The sequence below is a fragment of the Dermacentor variabilis genome, chromosome 10, assembly GCF_050947875.1.
Source record: "Dermacentor variabilis isolate Ectoservices chromosome 10, ASM5094787v1, whole genome shotgun sequence".
NCBI classification, from domain to species: domain Eukaryota; kingdom Metazoa; phylum Arthropoda; class Arachnida; order Ixodida; family Ixodidae; genus Dermacentor; species Dermacentor variabilis.
In genome coordinates, this window is record NC_134577.1 from 91,238,619 (window position 1) to 91,264,027 (window position 25,409).

The 25,409-nt window shown below is 43.9% G+C and overlaps 2 protein-coding genes and 1 long non-coding RNA gene across 4 annotated transcripts in view; 2 read left to right on the forward strand and 1 right to left on the reverse strand.

The window, feature by feature from the left end:
- The first annotated feature begins 6,301 nt into the window (after window positions 1-6,301).
- LOC142560817 (uncharacterized) lies at window positions 6,302-8,354 on the forward strand. The gene is made up of 2 exons (XR_012823439.1): window positions 6,302-6,464; window positions 6,550-8,354. It is a non-coding gene; the product is annotated as an uncharacterized LOC142560817 (long non-coding RNA).
- Window positions 8,355-11,956: 3,602 nt separating this feature from the next.
- Window positions 11,957-16,558, reverse strand: Mzt1 (Mitotic spindle organizing protein 1). 2 transcript variants are annotated; one of them, XR_012823438.1, is made up of 4 exons: window positions 16,413-16,558; window positions 16,171-16,325; window positions 14,526-14,617; window positions 11,957-12,427 (listed from the first exon to the last, which is right to left on the reverse strand). XR_012823438.1 is itself a non-coding variant. In XM_075673185.1 (4 exons), the coding sequence occupies exons 1-3, from the start codon at window positions 16,465-16,467 to the stop codon at window positions 14,588-14,590; spliced, it is 240 nt and encodes a 79-aa protein (XP_075529300.1). In that variant the 5' UTR covers window positions 16,468-16,558; the 3' UTR covers window positions 11,957-12,427; window positions 14,547-14,587. The 2 variants fall into 2 exon arrangements, 1 of the variants encoding a protein (XP_075529300.1); XM_075673185.1 differs by having other exon boundaries at window positions 14,547-14,617.
- Window positions 16,559-16,940: 382 nt separating this feature from the next.
- Window positions 16,941-25,409, forward strand: part of LOC142560818 (protein aurora borealis-like) — a 62,343-nt gene continuing 53,874 nt past the window's right edge. The window contains exons 1-2 of the mRNA XM_075673187.1: window positions 16,941-17,310; window positions 22,376-22,613. Of these exons, the coding sequence (XP_075529302.1) occupies window positions 17,282-17,310; window positions 22,376-22,613 (267 nt within the window). The 5' untranslated portion in view covers window positions 16,941-17,281. The remainder of the gene's footprint in view (window positions 17,311-22,375; window positions 22,614-25,409) is intronic.

Below are 25,409 nucleotides of genomic sequence, written 5' to 3' on the forward strand. Positions count from 1 at the left end.
GTGGTACAAACGGCACGAGGTTGCGTGCGCTAACAGAATCCAGTGTGGTCGACGTTGAGGCGGGTAATCGGTATAGCGATTTTAAGGACCGCGTTAGGATTACTTTAACGCTGTGCTTATTTTCTGTACGGAGATCGAAAGACGGGAGCTGATGAGCCTCGGCATCGCTCTCTCTCTCTCTCTCCTAATAACTACAGATTCCTTACTCTACGTCATTCAAAGTTTCTACACATTCCCCTGTAAAGGGTGCACCTCCGCAGACTTAGTCTTCGTGCGGGGAAGACGTCCCAACGTTTTCTCGCGTAAGCATTGTCGGACAACAAAGTCGAACAGCGAAAAGTGGATACTTAAGTTGGACCAGGTAAGTGCTCCAGGTGCTACGATGCCCCAAAATGAAAGCCTCGATTTCAATCACGGCGGCTCTGCTATCAAAACGCCCTACCACGTTGATGGTGGTCTTCCCCTTTGAATCGAGTGGGCACCGCGCAGTGTACTGACCGCAAGCCGGACTTGTACACGTCACCGAAAAAAAAAAACCAATTACGTCATTCAACAATGTAACTGATTACAGTTACCAATTGCTGCCCTACGAAAGTAGTCGAGTATTTACTAAAGTGTAATCGACTAATTTTACGTTAGTTTCCTCCCAACCATTACTGACATCGCACAAATACAGCAAACAAGCTGGCCTGGCCCTTTCAGTGCGCCCTCTGCAGCGCTTAACTTGTTGCTTATCTTCACTAACAATTTCTTTCAGATATTTCCCTAGGTTATATTCCCTTGTTTCCTTGCGAAAGCATTGGCAGCGACAATGAATACACGCTCGATGCGCGTGATGGTGGGAAAGGTGGTGTTGTAGCATACGAACAAGCTTACGCACAGGGCTGTGTGTTGTTATTCAATGCTGCGGCGCTCGCGTACATACGGCAGGGTCCTCTATGAAGCACAGGGAATCATCACTGCTTGGGCTCGGAGAAGGCGCTCCCGGTAAGGGCCGACGTAAAGCCGAAAAGAAAAAAAAAACAAACGCTCGTAAGCGATTTTCTCGCACTAACGTCTGCAGTTGCCATAGCTATCGAGCCATAGCAGCGATGGTTAAAATTGTCGGTCAGCACGTCTATAATAGATAACTAGGAAACTGACAACCGATTTTGAAGGACCTAGTCTTTTTATGGCGCTACCAAAAGCTCAGCATAAGTAGTGTTAGCACCAGCAGCGGTTACTTCTAAAAGCGCGTGCATATTTTGTAAGCACGATTTTTTGATCTGAGCAGCCTGTCAAAAAATAAAGAGTCCTTCCTCCAGAAACGCTAAGAAATGAGAACTATGTCGATAGCCCGTCTCGCTAATTATGTAAGCCACCCACCATAGGAGTGAGTGCAACTGTGGTTAACCACCTACATTTGGGCCCTTTCAAACACTTTGTAAAATAAACAGCTGGTACAATAAGCTTGCATTGTTGCACAGACATTTCTTATATTTGTACCACGTTTCCCCCAAGTACACGTCTACGTCATGGCTGGCTGGCCCCCGTCGCTGTTATTCTGTCGACAGACAAGCCAATTGAGCCAACTCATCGAAATCGAAGGCACCGCCACTTTTCTGCTCGCAACAAACGAAGGTTCATCTGCACATTGTGACTTAGAAAAAACTTGTTAAAAAAGTCTACTGGATTTCAATAATAACAAAAAGACCAGGAACCGCGTGCACTAATGAAAGGTTGCGTGACAGGCCACTTATGCCTCTTGATATGTTGCCGCGTGGGGTGCCAAAGGTAATTTTTCTGGACATTCAGCGAATTAAAAATACAAATTCCCAGTTAGCCAGAAAACAAAATTCCCTTCCACTCTGTGAAGCCTAGTACGAGCAGCAAAGCTGTGGTACTAGGCTTCGACGCATGTATGCATAGGTATTATTATTATTATTATTATTATTATTATTATTATTATTATTATTATTATTATTATTATTATTATTATTATTATTATTATTATTGTTATTATTATTATTATTATTATTGTTGTTGTTGTTGTTGTTGCTGTTGTTCAAGGACACAGACAACAAATACATCTCTTGACTGTGGAGTGATTTATTCTTATTCTTTAATGAATTAGTGACGTGTGCAACCACCGCCGCATGGCAGACGGAAGTTCCACAATATTTACAACTTCACTCTGAACTACGTGCTTTTAAAAGCTAGATGAAACTCGGCGTAATATTAGATTCGCCTTGGCGGCTAATTCTGATATAATTTGTTTCAGAATAGTTTCAATAAAAGAAGAGTTACAACAGTTTTCTGGAACCATACTCCCTCCATAGACGGCCATGTAAAGGCAGCAGACGAGAATTCTGTAACGTTTACAACTTCACTGTGAACTAACTAAACACGACGAAAAGTAAATGAAACTCGGCGTTATGACAGAGTAGTCTCAGCGGCCAATTTCTGTATGATTTTTTTTCCAAGATATGCCTACATCAGATTGGGAGCTACAGAGCATTTGCGAGAAACTGAAGCCAAAATAATTTTTCGTGTCGACGCCGCGCAGACGGACGGACATCGGCCACCGCCGGAGAGTAACTATATACAGCTTTGGTGTAAAAAAAATTGCCTCCAATACACGCTGTGCAGGGATCCACGCTCTTACAGCGAAGCAGAAAAGGACGGCTAGAGCGATTACCCATTGCGACGTATTAGTGACGTGGCGACATTCGCATGCACTTCGCCTAATTAACGGCCAGCGACTTGGCCTGCGCCACCCGCTGTGGTTGCTCAGTGGCTATGGTGTTGGGCTGCTGAGCACGAGGTCGCGGGATCGAATCCCGGCCACGGCGGCCGCATTTCGATGGGGGCGAAATGCGAAAACACCCGTGTGCTTAGATTTAGAACCCCAGGTGGTCAAAATTTCCGGAGTCCTCCACTACGGCGTGCCTCATAATCAGAAAGTGGTTTTGGCACGTAAAACCCCAAATATTATTATTATTGGCCTGCGCCGCTGCTTTGTGCACCTACAGGGAGCTGGACCAGAGAGATGAGAATTTCGCGGCGCCTCGTAAGCACGCCGCTCTCCAGGAGTCCTCGCTATACATGGCCTTCCCGTAGCACCGTCACAACAAAAATCAGTTGCCAGGCGGGCTCTTCTTTTACGTACGAAAGTGTAGTTACGCCACTCCCTGCTTAGTACGCTACAGTCAAGCTGCCGTCGCCGCGGCAGATTGCGCAACAGTAATCTTTGCCGGGAAATGTACGCGGGGAGCTTCCCATTGCATGTAGGCGCAGGAGTGCCTTATCATCAATTATGTGGTTCGGATGCTTGTTTTGCGCTTGTTTTTTATTGAAAAGTATGCTGCTCTTTATGTTGTATGTGTGATTCCAAAGAATGTAAGTACTGTTCGCTTCACTTTGCTGAGTGATTGTAGCCTCTCCCTTATGGGGGTATGAACCATTGCATTTGGGGGAATGAGCGATAGATGATGAAAGTTTTCTGTTGACGTTACGCCACGAAGAAATCCCGGGATAGACAGCTTCGCTGTAAAACATGGGTCGTTTTAACCAAAACGATTGGTAAATTTCCATCAGCAGGGTTATCTCCGTTCATGTTCTGAGCGGCTGTCTGACCTTTAAGATGAGTAAACCAATACTGAGCACCAGGGGTTGGACTGTCTGAAAATGCACATCCGCGAGGCTGCTGCGGGTTATCCAGAGCAGATCTTCGACTGAGTAGTTTGCATGCAGCTGCATACATGTTGCATACTTGCCGAAGCAACAGCAGTTTTACAATGACCACTACAGATGTTAAATAAACGTGACTTTATAAATATCGTGTGTGGCTACATCTCTTGAATGCTAATAGCATTACCATCGACAGTCAATGCGAGATAAGTTGTGCTCTAATAGTCTTTCACATTTACTGCCATATTAATGGGCACCATTATCCAACACGGCTCTCTGACGGCTTGTCAGTGCCTTCTGGATGCTCAAAAGTGGGTGAAAAAACATGGTGTGCTTTCCGAATCGCTGGGGACTCGCAGGGGGTGCAAATGCTTGAGATATGGACGTCCTTGGCCTGCATCCCTTTGTCGTAGGTCAAGCATGCTCTTGCTAAATTGAATCATTCTTGGCCGCTTAAAGGGACGCTAAAGTGAAAAATGATTTCTTCTGCATCAGTAAATTACCGTTCTACAACACCAAAAACACCCCTCTCACAACGATAAGACGTTTGGTAAGCCAGAAAAAAGCGCAAGAACGAAATACGGATGGCGACGCCTACTTAAGTTCCCGCAACTGTGGGCTGTGACGTCTTGGATTTTTATGGCATTTTCTAGGGCCTACTAATTACATTTGGTGGTACAGATTGACTACATTGTGTTCTAAAGGAACCAAATATTAAACATAGCAAGTTTCGGGAACCTTTATTCAGCCAACGCGGCCCAAATGCGAAAACATTCTTTGGAATCCCTGACGTCACGCTGACGTACGGGCGCTGGGGTTTAAGCGCGAAATTCAAATACTGATACTTAGAGCTTCATTTTCTCATCTAATAATCAAACTATTTTTTAATGACTACCTGCAGGGTTCTCAAACAATGCTTCATTAGTCTAAGCTGATTTATTGTTTCGCTGTAGTGTCCCTTTAACTGCTTAAATGTTAAGGAGGTCACTAAAACTAAGTACCTACTTAATACTAAACTCTTTAAAGAAAGTTCAGGAGTAAATTAACTAAAAGTTACTGTGCCTAAATGCACTTCACCGGTGCAACAATGAAAAGTTTGTGTCATCAGAATTGTAGAATGTGTAGAATATTGTGTGTTTATACATATTCTGACATACGTAGTGACCTATAGAAAGATAATGAAAGAGCCGTATTGAGCAGAAATTGGGAAACATAATAAATTGACTAAGTCTAGTTTAGTCTAATTGGTAAACTTACTGGGGCAGTTTCGCTTCAAATAAACATTTAGCGTTCCAGGATTGTGTCCATTCCATTCGAAATTCCATTCCGGAAACTCGGGCTCTCATTCCATTCCCATTCCATTCAGGGCTTTTGAAAATGTGGAATCATCCCTGAATTATTCCAACTCCTCAGTAGCCACAACATATCTCTGGTGCTAACCATGGCAAATTCACCTGTAACTTTTTTACAAAATCGCGGTCAAACTATACAGTAAACAAATGCCGCCATTTGCAGCTTTTGCCTTCTGTAATACCATACCACTTTGTTGAAACAATCTTCATCCATACAAGTATATGGAAAATGGCGGCTATAGTTTTTAACACATATGTATTGGTAATTTTTCCCAATGTTATAAATGTATTGTTTTTATTGCTCGGTTCTGAAATCGCCGCAGTGACCACCAACTTCCTGAAAAATATTGCAAATAATCCCTTTACAAAAATGCAAATAATCTAAGCTTTTCCTTTTTTTTTTACGTGCATGCGATTACACAAAGTTCGTTTCTGGACTGTAAAGATTTTTTTTTTTTTCACAAGAATGTCATGAGCAGGGAGAACATCGAGTTTTTGCAAAGGAATATCTAAGTGAGGCTGACACATTTTTCATTTTGAGGACAGTCGTTTATATTGCAAATTTATAGGAAGTCATATTTTACAGCACCATCACGTAAAAAAAAAAAAAGATTTTAAAATCTCATTTAACTCGAGATATTCATCATCGAATTTCAATGCTCTGTCCCAGCAATATCAACACCCGAGTGGGCTATGAGCTCAAGAAATTCCGTGACGAAAAGCGTTATGAAGTTTTGAACTGAAAGTCACCACCAGTCGTGGCAGTTACTGACACAGGACGTTTTCTCAGGCAAGCATCTGCCGTGGTATGAGAGATCAGTATTTGCCGTGACATGCCTTCATTAAAGCTTCGTCAATACACATCATTCTCGACCTCATTATGTAAACTGTTTTGTGCGGCCAAAGGCATTGCCAGAAATACTGCTTAGTACCTAGGCGGTGCATCAGTGCTTTGCTTTTTCACGAACATTTTGCGACATGCGGGTAATTCATTGTAATACTTTTACAAGTGTCTGTAACTATATACGCTGTACCTTACTTTCTTTTTTTTCCTGATATTGCCACAGATCCTTATTTTACCTCTTAAAACACATTCGGGACCGACCTATAGGCCATCGATCATATGATCGACGGTTTTGCGCGCGCTGCCACGTTAAAATTTCCGCGCGCTTGGACAAGTAGCCCATCTCGAAGGTCGTCGGAAACTAGACTCTCGGTTTTGGCGTAGTTTCTATTGTTTTCCAGCAGGCGGCGATACGTGAGAGAGCATCGTGCTTGCGTGAGGTCGCTCCGCTGTCAATCGCGCGATTCCGCTGCTTTGGCAACGAATTTTTTTCATTGACCGAGCAGCCAAGAGTCTGACGACGACTTCGGCAGCTCCGATTTCATTTCGGACTCTGATTCGGGCGATGACGAACCGCGGACTTCATCTAGTAGCCGAAGGTGAGCACAGTTCCACATTCAGTTGTCTCTGGAGTAGGTAAACGGGCTCGCTATATGTTCTCATTATTTTATCTCTACTTGGTAGGCTCTCGACAAGCTGCAGGAATGATCTGCTGCCCCCAGCGGAGAAGCGGATCGAGTTTTCGCCGAGACGGGAACCCGACGTGTACTGGGACGCTGATGCGGGCGTGGCGCTCAGAAGCGGAGAAAAAGAAATCCTGACTGCTCTGAACTTCTTTTTTCTGTTTTTCTTCGATGAATGTGATCGAAACCATTTGCAAAAACACGAACAAATATGCTTGGACCCACATTTTGGAGAAGCCAACGCATGCTTGTTTCGACGGATCTTGAGAAGTCATCCCAAGTGAAATGCTGAAGTTCATCGGACTCGTAACTTATATGGGCATTGTGAGGGTTCCTCGGCTGAAGTTGTATTGGAATGTAGGAAATCTGTACAGTGGTCTGCTCCCACCACGGATCACGCGGCGACGCCGGTTTATAGCTCTCCTTGCAATGCTGGATGTTGCAGACTTGGAGGATGCGAGTCAAAATTAAAGAAGAAAGCGCCGATACATGTGGTGGCTCCTGGAGCACATGAACGAAGTGTCGGCGAACCATTACCAGCCACGTCGCTATCTTTCCGTGGATGAGCACATGCTCAAATAGGAAGGGCGGTCAGGCATCTGACAGTACATCAAAGATAGAGTAACAAAATGGGGCGCCCCATTTTGTTACAGCTTGCAGCGCTACAAGCTGTGGGTCCTAGCTGACCCTGCAACAGGATATACTCTGCAGTTCAGTGTGTATACCGGTAAGCGTGAGCAGCCAGGGCCCCATAGGTTGGCTTTCGATGTAGTTTGCCCGCTGTGTCACAAATAACTTGATCAGGGCTACAGGATCTTTATGGACAATTTTTACACCTCTACGCGCTTGGTTAGTGATCTTCTCAACCGAAAAACATTGGCTTCCGGAACCACACACAAGGATCGCCGAGGATTTCCTGCCGAACTGAAGGACGTACGATGGGAAAAAAAAGCTCGACGCGGCGACATTCGATGGTTGCACGATCAGAATATTCCGTAGCTTCAGTGGAAAGACCAGCGTGTTGCCAACATGATGAGCACGGTTCATACTGCAAATGACACGGTCACCGCAAAATGAAGTGAAAGAAGGCAAAACTCCTGGACTCGGGTATCTGTAACAAAGCCTCTGCTAATCCGTGATTATAATGGTGGCATGCTAGGCATAGATAAATCGGATCAAATGATTGGCTATTATAATGGTCTAATGAGAAAGCGTGCAGTGGTGGTAGACTGTTCTTCCACTGTGTCAATATTGCATGCGTGAGCAGTTTTTATGCTGTTCCCAGCTCACCGCACATTGCACCCAGAGATTGCCGAGCTGGCATGCGCTGCCGGGTTTGACCACCTAGCTTCTAGAGAAGAGCTCATTCAGCAGCTTCTGAATCTTGACAGTGCCAAGCAAGCTCTCACGCCTCCACCATCTGTTGCATAACAGGCACACCAAAAGCCGGGAAAGTGGCAAAACGCAGAAACTGCAATCTGTGCTGTGAACAGAAGAAAATCGAGCACAATACAAATGTCTTTTTGCAGCACATGCCAGGTTCATTTGTGTTTTATGACTACCCGGAACTGTTTGGTCGAGTGGCACAAGAACCGTGGGGACTGAGCGCTGACCACTGGTGCCAGAGTTCACCCACAAAAAGAGACAGTGGTAGATAGTCATGCCAAATTTTCACAAGCAAGAAACGAGGCAATGTACCACATTTTGTATATTTTGGATTTTTTTATTATGTTTTTTCACTTGTATATCCATGCCTTTTCCAACTTTTTTATCTTGTTCTCTCAGCAAATCTTGAATTTGAGATTTTTTTCTAAACATTGTATATCACGTTGAAGTCTAATATTTGTTTATGCATGAAAGACCATCTAGTTAGCTAAATTTTGATATATGTTACAGCAATATAGCGCAGCGACTATTTGTAATAAAAAATAATTTCTGACACCCATCAGAATTGCCTGTTCTTTCTGCGGTCCGACCTGTTAAGCACTTTATTGGCGTTAATGTACGACTTCGTGTAAAGTGTCACTTCCTAAACAAACTTTATTTTTAGTATTTTGTTGATATGTACTTCAAATAATTTCATTGTAACCAGTTGACCCATCAAGTACAACCCTACTCTTTCAGTTCTTTCAGTCGTCATACATTTTTTAAAAGGCAATTACATAATATAGCGCATTATTGTGCATAGCTTAGAAAAGCTGCTAGTAGATAACCACTTTACTGCATACTGTTTGAGTGTGTGTTAATTCTAAAAGCTATTGTCAGTAGACCTTGACAGCGTTCACATACATGGCGTCATCAGGAGTCATCCGTGACTCGACAATACATGACATGATCAGCTAATGCAGCTAGCTGCCCTGCTGGACAGCACTCACTGTACACAGCAAGAATAAAATAATTTGTTTGTGTCTTTATCCAGTTAGTACTTGTTATTGTGGGAGCACTGTTAAGGGGCATCAAAAATTCAATAATGCTACAAAGTGAAATGCAAAACAAGATAACTGGGCAGATTTTCTTAAGGACAACACAGAAACCAACATCTATGGTGAATGTTGTTCTTAAAAGACCATTTAACATTGATTACTTTTGTACTTTTCACTCAAACTTCGCAAGATTGCATTTTTTTTTTGTGCATCCTCCAGTAAAACAATTTGCTTCATTGTTTACCTGGTTGGCCTAGTGACTTAGTTGCAAGCAGACAGCAAACCTGTTGGACAGCAAGTGACTTCTCTGATGGTAGGTTGCACATACAATGGGTAGTGTATGAGCTGCTGTGTAATTTCTGTAACTGGCGCATTTGTCATGAAGTGACTGTATGTCGGTGAGGTCACTCATAGGTCAACTCAAAGTCCGAACCACCTGTGAGTCTGAATTAGTTGTGATGACACTGAGCAGGTGCGAGTCAAAGTGAGTCCTCACGTGTAATTTCCAAGCGGAATGAGATGAAGTTAGTCTGTGTGGCGCGAGTCCAAGTTAGAGTGGGCCTGAACATGTTGTAGTCTATGCGAGCCTGAGCCCATGAAACTTTATGCAAAATCTATGTGCACCCAAGTGCTCCTCACCATTCCCCATAGCAAATTTTGGTTATATGCTGGAAGTTGTTACGTGTCCTCTAAGGAGCGTTCTGCTGCAAAAATTTTTCAGATTGGCTCATTAATATCCGAGATAGAAATATTTCAGTGCTGTGAACTCATGATTTCAGCAGGTGGGCTCCACTGCTAAGCAAGACTCTCTCCTGACTCGCCCCGTCTAGCCTACTCAAGCGAAATTCCTTCCCTGTGTTCTCCCATACTGGACCTCGAGGATCGTGTGACGCATACGTTGCAGGTCTCACCTTCATTTTTTTTGCTCCTCACTTTTTTTTTTGGCGCAACGCACTTCCGCCGACGGCGTCGTGCGCAAGCTGTTGTCTCGTTTGCGCAGCGCACAATTTTGCACGCTGTGTACAAGGAAAAATGACTAGCGGTATACATAATTCAGTGCTACACGAATACTCGGGCAGGACAAGTGGATCGCAGAGCATGATCCCGCGCTGGAACACTGTAGAAAATGGCAGTTTCAGTACATGCACACGTGACCGCATGACCGTGGAAACAAGCAGACGAAGCGGAAGTACATCTCTCTTGCTTCAGTGCAAAGTAAAACAAAAAAACACGCAGACATACAGTTTGTGTGTTTTATTATTTCTCTAAACTTCAATTCAAGCAACAGATTGCACAGATAACAGCTTTGTCTTGAATAATTCTTGGAGTCGCGTGTGGCCACGAGCGATGTCACAGTGTGGACACGACTACGTCACCGTCCGGCTTGGTGCGCAGCGGCCATGAGGAGAAGTAAAAACGGCATTCAGTGCAAAATTTCAGATCCTTCCGCGGCGCGTAGTGATGTAATACTTTGCAGACATGATGATTATCGCGCAATATATGCTCTGCGCTTGTAAGCTCAAACTGGCCAGACCTGGTGAAGGGCCCTTTAAGAGGAAGCCTTAGCTTGGGTCTAACTGCAACGCGGCCTATTCAAATAGTACATATCAAATGCAAAAACCTTTTTCTAAGATAGCCCCTGGACCGATTTGAATTAAATTTGTTGCATTTGGAAGAGACAGTTAAATTCTAGTGACTGCGGAAAGTAGAATTTCAATTTAGAGCCTAAATTTTGTTAAAAGGATTTTCAAAAACTCAAAAGCTTAAAAAAAAAAAAAGAAGACACACGAAGTTTACAAATTAATAGCTCCGCAGCAAGAACAGATATCACAGTTCTGTAAACGGCATCCATTAGATCATTGAAAGCGAACAAATTCGGTATGTCATTTTACATCACAAGGTGAATTTGTTACGTTGTGTACAAGGGTTCTGCAAAAGCTGTATTTCCGTATTAATACATTTTTTTTAGATTCATGTGTAACATATCAATTTTGTCCATTTTACATGTACTATCATATGCAATTCACAGAATTGTGATATCGTTTTTCCTTGCTGAGTTAGAGTTGTAAACCTGATAGTTTCATTTTCTAAAAATTTTCAATTTTTGTCAGTCTTTAAGAAAAAAACTGACAACCTAAACAAAAATTCGAAACCAACAGTGGCTAGACTAAGTTTTATTTTAAATGCAGCAAACCTCGCCAAATTTGGTGTAGTGGTAACCGAGAAAAACGAGTTCTCTTTTTACATGTACATTTAGATAGGAGCCCTGAGCTCAAGGCTCAAGCTCCCTCTTAGAATATTTCACAGCCTTTGTTCTGTGGGGACACTGTGAATAAGCACTCTTTTCAGCACAGTCGCAGCTGCAAAGACTTACATCACAAACAAAAACATTCATGAAATTATTCATTAAATATTAATGTAACGGCGACCGACATTTTGGTTACCGTTATATGTTATAAGCTGGCTTAGTGGAGAGGGTTGCAGTGCTGCAGGTATGCCTCTTAATGAAGTGGGTATGAAAAATCATGTTCTGCAAATTAGTTGGTGACAGTATATATGTATTTTTTTGAAATAGAATCTGTACTAAGCTGACTGGAAATAAAAAGAAAACCAATATTACTGGTGTCTGCACAAAAATCATAAGCATGCTCTAAAAATTGGGCGTCTTATAATGAATGCTTAAAAATTGGCAGCTTGTGTGTAAGCCAGGCAGTCTGAAAGGTTGTCAAGAGCACGCTCTGTCAGAGAAGATTGTAAATGACAGCTGCGGGCCCATAGAAGATACAGAAATGAACAGTAACATTGTCATTGTGCTCGTCCCGAGTATGTACTTGCCTGAAACAAGCCGTCCTCTTCCATTGAGCTCTCTATACAATGTGGGGTTGAGCTTTGGCATGTATGGAATTCCTCTGATCCTTCCACTTTCAGAGTAATTGCAGACGCAATTCTTTAAGACCTCTCAGAAACATTTTCAATGCCTTGACACTGCATTGCAATCCTTTATTGCTGTGAGTGAATTGTTCAAGGCTTCTAAAATTAAAACACTATCCTGAGATGTGTCAGACAATAAATTAAGAAGGTAAATAAACAGGTTGCATATATTCCAGCATCTCATGCCACTGTTCGGTAACAATGTTCACTTAATTTCTGCAGTTGAAGGGAGGTCTGGACACCCCCAGTAAAAGTAACACTGATCCCGCAATGCTACGTTGAATGGACAGCACATGAGAAAGCCTTAAGTGCATTTCAGAAACAACTTATATGCTGCTGGCCGCTTCCTCGTGGTCCACTTGCGGACACATGGAGGCCCAGAAATGTGGTGCTTCTGCCTTTGACGAAAAGACTCAGCGACCAAAGCGCACAGGTGCCACGGAGTTTTGAAGCAGCTACGCAAAGCCGTTCTCGTTGATTTGCAGAGTAGCGAGCAGGGGTAACCATGGCCACTCCTGGAGTAATCTGCAACAAAGTTTTCAAACTGATATCTTGGACAGGCTGGACAAGGCACTATAGAGAATCACTAGACCAGTTTACACTCGTAAAGTACTCCTTTAATTAAGACTCTACTTTCGTGAATTTCACAATATGACAGCGATCACTATAAGAAAAAGCTAAGGTTATAGTTCCATTTCACTAATTTCACACCATGACCCCAGTGGCCACACATCAGAGCGACGTCATGGATTTCAAAATGTTTTGCGCTCACTGGGGGAAGGGTGCTCTGGGGTGCAGGAAATGTTCTTGGAACTAGCAACGTTCAGTTTTTGGTTTCTTTACAACACAATCTAGTCCATATTTACCACTTAAAAGTTAACTAAGCCAGAGCATGTGCTGTCAAAATCCATGACTCCACAGTGAGCTGGCGCAGGAACTTCAAGGCAGTAGCGCCACCTGTCTTTCGTTATTGCATTTCTTTTTTGTCGCTTTTTAAGCCTCTCTTCATCGCATGAGTGGCTTTTGCGGTATCATAAATGCGAAATTTACTACAAATACAAATAAACTTTATTTCCACTTTAGTGTCTCTTTAAAGCACTCTAAAGAGAAACATTCCATCAGCTTTCAACAGCAAAGATACAACTCAAAGCTCTCCGCTCTCAAAATTACACACGTCTTATCGTGCAATGTTGTCCCGCAGCAATAATAGTCTAGTGTACAATTTTATTTGCCAATGCTCCGCAACCAGTAGTACTGTCCTGTGAGAAATGCTACGCCACACCAATACGATGCAAACATGCAACTGACAAATAGACGGAGACGCAGGTGGCATTCCTGATATGGTGGGCATGAAAAAATTTAAACCATAATTTACTGCTTTTAGGAGTGAATTCAAACTTCTTGGCAAAAGGGGGTTAATTACTAGAAAATCTTAACACTGCTGACATTAGCATGATGCCATGGACTTTGCTGAATTTCCGTGAATTTGAGCTGTTGCTCTGAGAAATTAGTTGAGAAAAAAAAGTAATAAAAGATCAGTAGATCTCTGTGATTGCACTGCAGGATTTGTAGTTGTTATTGCAAAAAAAAAAAAAGAGTTAATCAGTTTTAAATGACTTTAGGGCTTGAAAACACATGTTCAAGGATTAAAGCACCACAATGTCTGGCAACTAGAAGAGAAAACACTGTTTTAGACAAGGAAGCATTCCTTTTATTGTGCACCGAATGAAAGAATGAAGAAGTGCACAGTGAGCATTTTTCAAGTAAACCATCACCAGCCACCACAAACAACATGGCTCCTACCACAAAAATACTAATCGGATCACATGAGCTGCAATCTTTCCTTGCATAACCTCATAATCGGCACGTAAATAAAATTCATGAAGCTTAGCTGGAAGCAAAATTCAAGGATTTTTGAGCACTCTGTGAAACTTGAAGGCTTTCAAGGCCTTGAACGTGACGGTTTCATTTCAGATTCAAGGGCGTTGAAAGGTATCAAGGATCACAACAAATCCTGCTCTCACTCCAAAATCTTACAGCAAACACCACCACCTTGCTTTCTTCTCAAAAATGGCACTAACTTCTTGAACAACTTTCCTGCAATGCACACGTCGTCTACACCCAATAGCATTGTATTTCCCCTTTATTTTATTATGCACATTTTCTTTAATTCGTTTCAAAATTAACTTGAAAGCAATTATGTAAAATAGCATTATTCCTGATGCATGCGGAATTGTATCGAAGCAGTTTAATAATATTCTTGCCTTCAGGGTTTGTAAAAATTGAGACTAATTTGATCAAGACTGATGTGCTGTCACAGACAAAGTGAAGTATCTTTGAAGTGCATTTTAAATAGCAGGAGTTGCAACGAAAATCCAGGCTCTAGCATCAGCATGCCAACTTGCCATACAATGTTAACACCTTTGTCTGTGTTTAGATCATTAAAGGGCATCTCACCAGGTTTAGGAACTGCAAACTGCATCATATCTCATGCTGCAGATGACTCGTGTCAGTGATGCAGCTGCACACACGGACACCTGTGTCATTTGTTGCCTTTATTTTAGTGGCGTCTTCGCGCTGTTTGCTTCAGTATGTCGTAGTACCCACAAGCCCAACTACCAACCATTTTGCCAAAAGAACTCGCCTTGTAGGCCAGCTGCATCTTTAAGGAGAAGACGTGCTCAGTCACCGTTCGGCATGTTCAGGGCGCAGGCTCTGCACAAGAGAAGGGAAGTGACAATAAGTCGCACATTAAATTGCGGGGTCTCACTGCTGAAACCTGCAAATGAGGCGTCTCAGGTGATAGACAACCGCATATGCTTATGCTCTCATGTTAGCCTCTATGTCCGTGCCCCAGTTGTTGCCCCATCTACAGTGCATGCTACATTGCAAGGCACTAGGCCCATTTTGGGCATTCTTTAACGCACACTAGCAGCCGCACACACGCACCTACTGTGCTCTATGCTACATCTTACCAGCTCTGTGCAGTGTATTGAAAGCAATGGCCTGTGCCAGAAAACCAGAAGAAGGGCTAGTCCACTGTATGGCTCTGATCATCCCCTGCATGATGCCGACTGAATGGAAGCATCATGGAAGGATTAATAGCGCACAATGGGCGAGCCCTCCTCCATTCTTTGTAACACACATCTGCCCTTCGTTACTGATTTGCCGACACGAGGCCTAGCCTCCGCTGCGTGGTGCTTGAGGTGGAGTGCAGCGTCCACGTTTGGAGTGATTTTCACACAGTGGCTACTTTTAGTGGAGCCGGGTCTCAGCGTCAGGTTTCACCCAAACAGATTATAGGTGGCATCCAAACTGCACCAGTATCTTTCGGCTCACTCACATAATGAAACCCATCATAACGAAACACATTTCAGAAATGAAATTAAATGGAAAAAGGAAAGAAAGAAGGAAATAAAGGAAGTGGATCGAGCGTGTGTGGACTGTGGCTTCGCATAGTCATGGCCGTACAAGGTGTCATGGAATGTTAGGGATGCATGTACAAGTATTCGGCTTCTACCAAGAGCTCCCCAAGCTCGTAGAGGTTTGCTAAAGCACTACAAATGCAACGATCTTGCATACTCTCCAGGATTGCGGCTTGATGTCCGCACAAAAGCTGGCGTGAGAAGATCGTACCTCCGAGGTCACTGTTTTAGAATCGTCATATCTCGCGATTGGAAAATCGGAACACATAATTAACGAGTTGAAATGCATCGCAGACACAGCGGTCAATGAAGAAAAATTTTGCAGTATGTTAATTACGGTGGCGTCAAAGCGGAACGCATAAGAAACTGTCAGGCAGCATACGACAAACCGGCCAATGGGTTAGCGTATTGGCCACGCAGTAGACGTAACACGTTGCTCTGACGTCCGGATGGTTTGAACAAACAGCATTGATGTGTCGTCTCAGAAGATGACAACGATGAAGTACACGCGCTAGTTGCACTGGCACTTGGGCACGAGCGCGCCTCACCTGGCGAACTTGTGCTTGTTCCAACGCCAAGCAATGTAGCAGTTTCCTGCTGTTATGTTCCTCATTGCTTGAACTTCATCGTCGGCAGCCACCAATGGCTGTGCAGATGCAACACGCCTGAAATAGCAAAGCCACTCGCGCTGCATGTATTTTGTTTGTCGTTTGCCTTAGTCTTGTTCTGTGGGTGTGTATGCAAACGTTTCTGCGTGCATGACAATCGCAGCGTCAGAGCAAACAGCGGTGTTTACAAACGCCAGAAAATGACCAGTTTGATTGCTAAAGACATCACACTGACCCAAGTGGTGACGCTGGGTGCCGTTCGGGCGCGTAGCTCCTTGATGAGGCCGGCCAGAGCTTCGGGGTTTGCGCCACTCTCGCACAGTTGGACGCACAGCGCCAGCGACTGTGCGTCCAGGCCTGTGTTGAGCAGTTGGGACATTTCCAACAGCACTGCACGGACAGATTTGATGCGCACTGTTTACTTCCGTTGTACTGGAAAGAAAGCGCACGGCCAGTAAGAGAGGAAACTGTACGAACCATCGAAAGTTTCCTTGAGAGCCTTTCGTCGATCATCAACATTGGGCGCCGCCATCTTTCGCGTTTCGTAGTCGGCAGCAGCTGGCAGTATGGCTAGGGTGTCTAGTATGGCTATATTCTAGGCACTATAGTATGGCTATTCTATGGCCTGCAGCCACGTGCCCGCAGCTAAGTTATGCATAGTTATGCCAAGTCCGAGTTTCGTTATGTTCGTGTTTTGTTCTTGCTTATCCGTTCAAAAGGGCGTTATAAGAGTTCTGTTGAAGGCACTCCCAATTGAACCTTTTGTTCAAGATATCTAGTTATTCTATGTAATAAATATTTGCTACAAAAATCGTATCTCAACCAGAAAAAAGAAAATGAAACTCTGCACAAGAACGTTAAACCATCGCGAGCCGAGCGCAGGTTAGCCAATCACAAATCCAGCTTTGATTGGTCCTTTTATTTAAACACTGCAAACGTGATTGGTTACTTCAAAAGAGGCATCTGCAGCGGGTCGCCCGCATACCGGCGCCGCGGTGCCTTTAAATGCCCGGGATCATGGTGCTGTGGCGCATGGCACAACAATAGATACGGTGAAGCACGTCTGATGGGTTCATTCGTGTTGAACTAGTCAAACTTTGATAAAGCTGCGTTTTGCATGACCCATCACAGTTACAGGTGTGCGTGGATGACTACCTTTGGGCCCGTCAGTGCCGTCCCACGGAGACGCCTCATCCTTGTCACTGAAAACATGCGCCTTTCTGTGGCAACGACTTCTTGACACTCCTTGCCAGCTTTGCGAGTCTGCTAGCGCTGTGAGTGGCTGAGGCATCACAGGGAGGCTGGGGATATTGGAAAGACTGCAGCGTGGTCCCGGAACAGTGCCAATGAATGATTTTAAGCAGTCATCAGTGCGGTAAGTTCTTTGACCTTTCATTGAAGTTGAGCCGTGGTTGTCGCGTACCGTGTTGATCCGGCATGTTCTTTATTTTTCTGCAAAGCAAGGTGTTTAGACTCGGCAACATGCGTGTTGAGCCGCCGCTGACGAGTTACGTTGCGTGTAATGTTGCTGACCTCTATTTAATTTTTCTTGATACAGCAAATTAATGAGGTCGCGGCTCGGATTCCTTGCCGATCCTGTCGTCACCTTTGCACTAGAAGTCTCAACACTTCGTTTTTTTTTCATTTTTGGTGTTTTGGGCTCGCACGTTCCCTAGATTGCTGTTACTGGCAGTGGCGTAGCCAGGAGGGAAGGGGGGGGGGGGCATACCGGGCTTGTGCTACCCTCCGAAACAGATTACTGGCTGCGCCACTCGTTATGGGTGCATGGTTTTGTGCTTAGATAAGTCTACGCCCTCCAGCTCGACGGAAGGACACTCGGTGTAGCTACACGCGCGAAGCGACTTCCCGGATGTTCTGACGCCAGAGCGCTTCCAGATTTGCAATCGCAGTGGGCTGGCAGCTAATCACATTTAGACCCAACCGCTCTGTAAAAAACCGCAGTGCTGCAGGAAAGAAAAAGAAATCGGGAACCCAAGACTGAGGAACTCGATAGTAGGCGTTTACATTCACGGGGTTTATGGACTCCTAAAATCTTTGGGCTTTGATTTGCTTCAGAAAGCTTAAATACACTCGCAGTGCGTAGTGATATTTGCTATTCATTGTTTTTAAACCTTCTATCCCAGTCACACACAACAAAGAAAGTTTGAAAAAACAAATGCTCTTGGGTGCTTATTTTGTGCATCCCAAACATGCGTTGCCAAATGATATCCAAATTGCCAAAAGGGTATCCTTACAGGTTCCAAGGTAGAGGTTTGCAAACCAAGCAGCCTGCTCCAACTCTGCAGCGACTTCTTTGGTTGACAGCTTGCTTCACCGGAACTAACTAGCACCAATTAAAAGGGCGCTGAAATGCTTTTCTAACTAATCATAGAATGACATCACTATTAAATTACGTTGCCTCAATAATCTCCGGCTGCAAAAAAATGTCTATATCCTTCAAGCACAACTGGAATAAGATGTAGTTCTTTGACCGATAAGTGGACTTCCTTCTCCTTTAATTTCCACTAGCGTGTTGGAAGCTACACAATGGAGACAGCAAGGGGGCATAAGGGAGCATTGCTAGACTTGCCCCACCAGGAGGTCGAATGCCTCGGCGGCGAGATGGCTCGTAACGGCATCCCATGGCTGCCGTGGTATCTGTGCTACTTCTCATCTCTGATGCCTAGGGCAGCAACGTGTGGCTGTTGTGTGCGGACAAGCAGTGCAAAGATGAATTATTCTTTCTGTCTTTTTGAGATTGCAATCATATATTTTTCATTTACCTTGGATGAGCAATAATTGTATTACTGATGATGTTCTCGTGACTGTGAAATCGCCCAATAGCTGTTGTAGCGATTTTTCACTGCTTTTGACATGAGATCGCAAATTCTCTGCTGCATGCAGCGCAGTGATATTTGGCTTACACGGTCGCAGAAGCCTCGTCAACAAATCGGCAACGTTTCTTGTTATTATCAAAAAGTATTTCAGGGCCCCTCTAAATATTTGGTTAGCAGCATATATGTGTGTCTTACCCTCCCATTAATGCAGATTATTGGGCTGGTTGATATTTCTCTTTCGTAAGCACTGCAGTGCATAAGCCACAGATACAGAAGGCAACAAATAAGTCGCCATGATGCACCGCTTCCGATTTATTGCAGAGAACACAGGTCTTGTGCACATCTTCTTGGTTTGTAGTACAAAGGGACACAGACGGAGACTGGAAGACGGGACAAGCGTTCATCCTGTCTCCTTCTAGTCTTTGCCTTTGTCGCTTCGTGATACAAACCAAGAATATGTTACTGCAGCAACTCGCCCAACTGTCAATCCGTTTGTCTGCATCCAAACCCATTTTTCTTTTTGCCAACATCGCTGTGTCTGTCTGCAAGAGCACAATTTCTTTGACGTGATAAGTCATCGGATGCAACGCACGCTGATTCTACCCTTCTGATGCAGTCCACTTCAGTTGTTTCATGCATCATTTTGTATTAGTAGTGTGCGAGTACAACTCAACTGGTGAACAAAGGTACGCAGCCGCACCCGCACCAAAATACATAAATGTGGCCGTCCTAATGATTTCTGGCAGTGTAGTTGCAGTTGTGTGATCTGTCGTTAAGAAGCCTGCTCGTTCGTCTAACATACTTTTCTACATGGCATGGAAATCTGATAGACTGGCCCTTCCATGCACTCCGCAATCAGTCTTGTGTTTCTTAGCAGCAAGGGTTTTTGAGTTTCCATCAGGATCTTATCCTGCCACGCACACTTGCACAGGATCCACTTTCTGTCATCTGCTTTCATTCCTCTTGTGTCCAGTCACACTAACACTGGAATTAGTAACCACGCCAACCTGTTTAGTCCATTCAGAGTACTGACTATAGATGCAAGGCAGTATTGCATTTACTTGATTAGATACTTGCCAAGTCTCCCAAACTTAATGTATTTATGAGTTAGGGCTCGTTTTAAGATTTTACAAATGTTGCACCAATATTTCTGTTTTTTTTAAAAAAAGAACTTCACTCGTTAGTCTCCGAACCTTCCATTGGAAGTCTTGTGTTGGTAAAAGTACAAAAGAGGGGTACTTGCTTTGAGCTAGTTAATACAAATTCGTGAAGCCGGCAAAGTTGGCCACAGCAAAGTCGCTGTGTTCTAAAAACGGTGCGTTGCTTGTCAGTATTTGCAGTTCCAAGTTTGCTGCCATTTTTATACTGCATCTAAAAGTAACTCTTTGTTATTAAAGTGCGTGTGTGTCTCTCAAAAGGCACGAGCTCTGGGCGAGCTTTAAAGAATGCATGCTATTTTCCCACTCTCCTTTGGTATTGTGTCCACAAGATTTTAAAAATTTTTATGTTCGCAGGTGTGTAATTCTAATGTGCACTCTTTTTCGAGGAAAATTCGCTAAAGCATGACATGCGCATTAGAGTCAAGTAAGAAACCAAAAACGGTAATAGGCGGTGTACAAATCGCAGCCCCCTAATCGCGAATCCCACCTTCTATCCTTGAAAGCCGTGCTTTGTCGTACTGTAGGTATGCAGAGCTCACACAAATGATGGCAGTTTGCTATTATAGTACGCTAACTGTCATAGTTATGAAAGGTGCCGGATCTCAGATGCCATGAACGGAACCAAAGATGGCATGTGCTGGGGAATTTATAGCAATAATAAGGCCATGGACAGCAACAAGTGATGCGCATTCCAGTGTGGTTCAGATGCAACAGATTCTTGTTTTTTCAAGTGAGAACTAATTACTATTTCTCTCTTACCATAAAAATCTGGTGAGGGAACAATTCAGGGAATTGCATTTTTTGCTTTGTTTTGTTTGAAGCATGAAAATTGGGAGTGTGCGTTACAGTAGCATGCATTGCATTTTCCAATTTGCCTTGAAGAGTCGGGTGCATGGTGCAACTGAGGCTGTATTAGAATCAAGTAAATCTAGTAATCATTAGAAAAGTGCCAACCAGGGGGGCTATTCTGTAAGAGTCCTCCAAGTGGGCTGTCCATTTCTGCCGCTGCTGTTTAGATGCAGCTGTACGAGTGAGGAGGAGAAGAGGGGCCTCAGCCAATCAGCAGTGGCCATAATGGACAGTCCACTAGGTGGACTCCTACAGAATACCTCCCCAGTATGGCCTTCGGAGAACACTTTGATCATTGCTTCTGTAGGGTGCAAGAAACACTCAAATGCTCAAAACTCGAATTGTACCTCGCTAACATGCATTTTCTTTCTGGGAATATCCAGCTGCAAATCGCCCTGCAAAGAAAATTTATCGGCAAAATAGAATCGCCCCGCTAACCAAGCTTGCCATGCACTTATGCACTACACTTGCAGCTAGCTCTCTCTCGAGTTGACACATTGGCTGTTCCAGCATTGACAACCAGTAAGTGAGTGATGATTATTGACCAGTTCGTTTGATCTTGTTATCTTTCATTATGCCACCAGCCTTATTGCAACCACCAACCGCTGCTTAGTTCTACTTTCTGTTTTGCAGGCTTATGTTCACTTTGCAAACAGCGTTGCTCTCGTATGTTTTTTGTCACCCGCCTGTTTTGGTCGCAAGTGGTGCGCCATGGCTGCTGGTCGCAGAAACATGTCAATCCGCTTGTTTGGCGATGAATAGGTTCAGACCTGCGATGCAGTCTGTGTAACAATTGCATCATATTTTTGCGGCATAGAATTGTGAGGCTTAATGCTATATCGAATTGCACAATACTTGCATGTGTCCCTCATCCTCGGCCTATTTATGTCCACGGGTTGAGGAAGGCCTCTCCTTGCAATCTTCCTGCTCCCCCTGTTTTGTGGCAGCGGATCCTATGTTATGGTTAAAGGTGGTTGAGCACAGGAAAACACAAGGACAAAAGAGGGCACATATGATGCGCAGGCATCCTATGTGCCTTCTTTTGTCCTCATGTTTACCTGTACTCAACCACCCTTAGTCAAGGTGTGCCAACAAGCCCACATCGCTGCCCTTGTTGCTTATGTTATGCCTGCAAAGTTCTAACATCACCACGCCACTTAATTTGTCTACCTTCGTCGGCTGCACTTACCTTCTCTTGGTACCCACTCTGCAACTCTAAAACACCACCGGTTTTCAGCCCTGCACCAGTTTTCAGCCCTGCATGGCCTTCCAAATTCATTTTCCCCTCTTAACGTCAATCAGAATATTGACCATTCTCATTTGTTCTCATGTCCAAAGCATTTTCATCCTGTACCTTAATGTTATGCCTATTGTTTTCTTTCTATTGCTCATTGCATGGTCTTTAACTTCTCTGCAAGTTTCCTTAACCCTCAAGTTTCTTCCCCATTTATTAGTATATCCCTCACGGCTCTGGAGGATGTGTGATGCACTATTTCTTGGTTATTAATGCGAGCAGCGAGAACTTGCAGAGTGTCGCCTGCTAAACATGCAACATAGTATAGATTGGCGGCCTCTCTTTTGTGACTCATTTCAGTGGTAGCACCAGCAGCACTGATGCTTGCACACGCGGCGAAGATGGTGGCTCCTCTGTCAACGGCCCCACCTCCCCACTCAGTCGGAGCAGCGCATTGGCCGGGGTGGCGCTTCTGGCGACGCCTGGCGACAATGCTAGCAGCAACACCAATCCTTTTGACGTGGAGCCTGAGCAGCTTACACAGCCATCCTGTTCGCCGTCCATGTTCCTGTCGAGAAGCCGTCAGACGCCAGGATCGGTGCGTGTGTGCCAACAGGAGACTCGCTTTTCTAATTTGCACGCTGGCCTTGGCCTGCTGCTTTTATACTTTATAAGGGCTGATTGTGGAGCTAGTTGCTCTGGCATTGTGACTACAATAGTTAGTATGAAGCAGTGGACAGACACGTGAAAAACGCAAAAAAGGACGCAGGTAACTATAAACTGCTTAATAACGGGAGAAAACCCATTGATATCTTTGTCTACAATCTGTCTCTTGACTTCTGGAGCCAAATATTCTAGGCAGGAGCTAAGTCAGCTTTAATCGTTTTGGACAAGAGACGCTCCTTCGTGAATTTATTGATTTTTCAATCGACAGATGGCAGTATGTGCCCGGTGGTTTTTCTTCATCTGGAACACATTTTTCATGTGGCAACTGGCGTTTTAAAAATGGTGTCTAATGGAGGTTATGCCTGTATCATCAGCTCATCTTCCTGAAAAAGAGGCACTTCTTCGCCTTCTTCTTCCGACAATAATGATTCAGATACCAAGGAGTACATAGTTTTGAGAAGCAAAGACAAATGAGATGTTGACTGAGGTCAGTAGCTGCTTGGAGGAAGAGGACAAAGAGGAAAGCTTACATGACAACATCACAAGTGGATGTCTGTGGACTGAAATTAATGTGAACAGCGGAATGCTCAAGCCTCTGCTGTTTCCTTTTGTTTCTATACCCTGTAAGTTTAGCGTAAGCTTGCGAGCTGAATTGCTTTCCTATATGGAGTTGTTTCTAGAGGATGAGCTGGTTGGGTGATTGTGGGTGAAACAAATCGGGAAGTGACTCTGTGTAATCCCTTGTTTTGAGGTGTGCCACATGCCAAAGGTGTGCCAAAGCTCTCTTAGTGAAATAACACATGGTTAGAACGCGCAGCTAATGGGACAAAGGCAAAAAAATTCTCTATATATTCCATAATATTTGTTGATTACTAGAACTTGGTTGGTGAATGTATGCTATGGTATACACTAAACTTCAGTAACCTACTTTTATTTATTGTGTGAGTTGGTTACCCTTTTCTGCCTCAAAGTCTCCTTTTTGTCACAAGGATATTCACACTTGGCAATAAAAAAAGAACCATTCTTTGTAAGATCTTTTTGATAAAACAAAACTGCTAAGGAGTTAATTGCAACCTTGGACAAGGAGATTATCGGCACTTTTGAGCAGGTGCGATCAGCTCATGCGCTGCGCCCAGGAGAAGCCAGCACGCAATTCCCCAGCGTTTCAGTGAGATCACGGCTTGAAGCGCGCTCGCTTCACGTTTGCGCGATACTGAGGCTTAAATGCCGCATCTCTTGTGGGTGTCAGCTAAAGGCGTGACGATTGTGCTCTTCCGTAGCGTTGATTTTCGAAGTTAAATTGTTCGCAATTCATTGTGATGCTGAACGTAGCAGGGTCAGCTGTTTGTATGTCTCAAAAATGGTTATGCTGGGATGACTGGCTTGAGATATTGTATTAGGAGCAATTGTCTTGAGTCAGCGAATCGCAAGTTACTAAGGTATTCTCCATTAACTTTTATCCCCAATGCTTCCCAATCCAGGTCTCTGAATACCTCTTGTAAACACGCTGTGAATAGAGCTGGAGAGATCGTATCTCCCTGCCTGACGCCTTTCCTTATTGGGATTTTGTTGCTTTCTTTATGGAAGACTACGGTGGCTGCGGAGCCACTATAGATATCTTTCATTATTTTTGCATACGGCTCGTCTACACCCTGATTCCGTAATGCCTCCATGACTGCTGAGGTTTTGACAGAATCAAACGCTTTATCGTAATCAATGAAAGCTATATATTAGGGTTGGTTATATTCCACACATTTCTCTATCACCTGATTGATAGTGTGAATATGGTCTATTGTTGAGTAGTCTCTACGGAATCCTGCCTGGTCCTTTGCTTGACAGAAGTCTAAAGTGTTCCTGATTCTATTTACGATTACCTTAGTAAATAGTCTGTAGGCAACTGACGGTAAGCTGATCGGTCTATAATTTTTCAAGTCTTTGGCATCCCCTTTCTTATGGATTAGGATTATGTTAGCATTCTTCCAAGATTCCGGTACGCTCGAGGTCATGAGGCATTGCGTATACAGGGTGGCCAGTTTCTCTAGAACAATCTGCCCACCATCCTTCAACAAATCTGCTGTTACCTGATCCTCCCCAGCTGCCTTCCCCCTTTGCATAGCTCCTAAGGCTTTCTTTACTTCTTCCGGCGTTACCTGTGGGATTTCGAATTCCTCTAGACTATACTCTCTTCCATTGTCGTCGTGGGTGCCACTGGTACTGTATAAATCTCTATAGAACTCCTCAGCCACTTGAACTATCTCATCCAAATTAGTAATGATATTGCCGGCTTTGTCTCTTAACGCATACATCTGACTCTTGCCTATTCCTAGTTTCTTCTTCACTGCTTTTAGGCTTCCTCCGTTCCTGAGAGCATGTTCAATTCTATCCATATTATACTTCCTTATGTCAGCTGTCCTACGCTTGTTGATTAACTTCGAAAGTTCTGCCAGTTCGATTCTAACTGTAGTGTTAGAGGCTTTCATACATTGGCGTTTCTTGATCAGATCTTTCGTCTCCTGCGATAGCTTACTGGTATCCTGTCTAACGGAGTTACCACCAACTTCTATTGCACATTCCTTAATGACGCCCACAAGATTGTCGTTCATTGCTTCAACACTAAGGTCCTCTTCCTTAGTTAAAGCCGAATACCTGTTCTGTAGTTTGATCTGGAATTCCTCTATTTTCCCTCTTACCGCTAATTCATTGATCGGCTTCTTATGTACCAGTTTCC

What these genes read in the sequence shown, in the direction of transcription:
- Mzt1 (XM_075673185.1), bottom strand. Translation starts at nt 16,467, where the DNA reads ATGGCGGCGCCCAATGTTGATGATCGACGAAAGGCTCTCAAGGAAACT. An exon ending in TCTCAAGGAAACTTTCGATG is followed by an intron (nt 16,326 to 16,412) that starts GTTCGTACAGTT and finishes CTGTCCGTGCAG; the next exon opens with TGCTGTTGGAAATGTCCCAA. An exon ending in CACCCAGCGTCACCACTTGG is followed by an intron (nt 14,618 to 16,170) that starts GTCAGTGTGATG and finishes TCTCTTGTGCAG; the next exon opens with AGCCTGCGCCCTGAACATGC.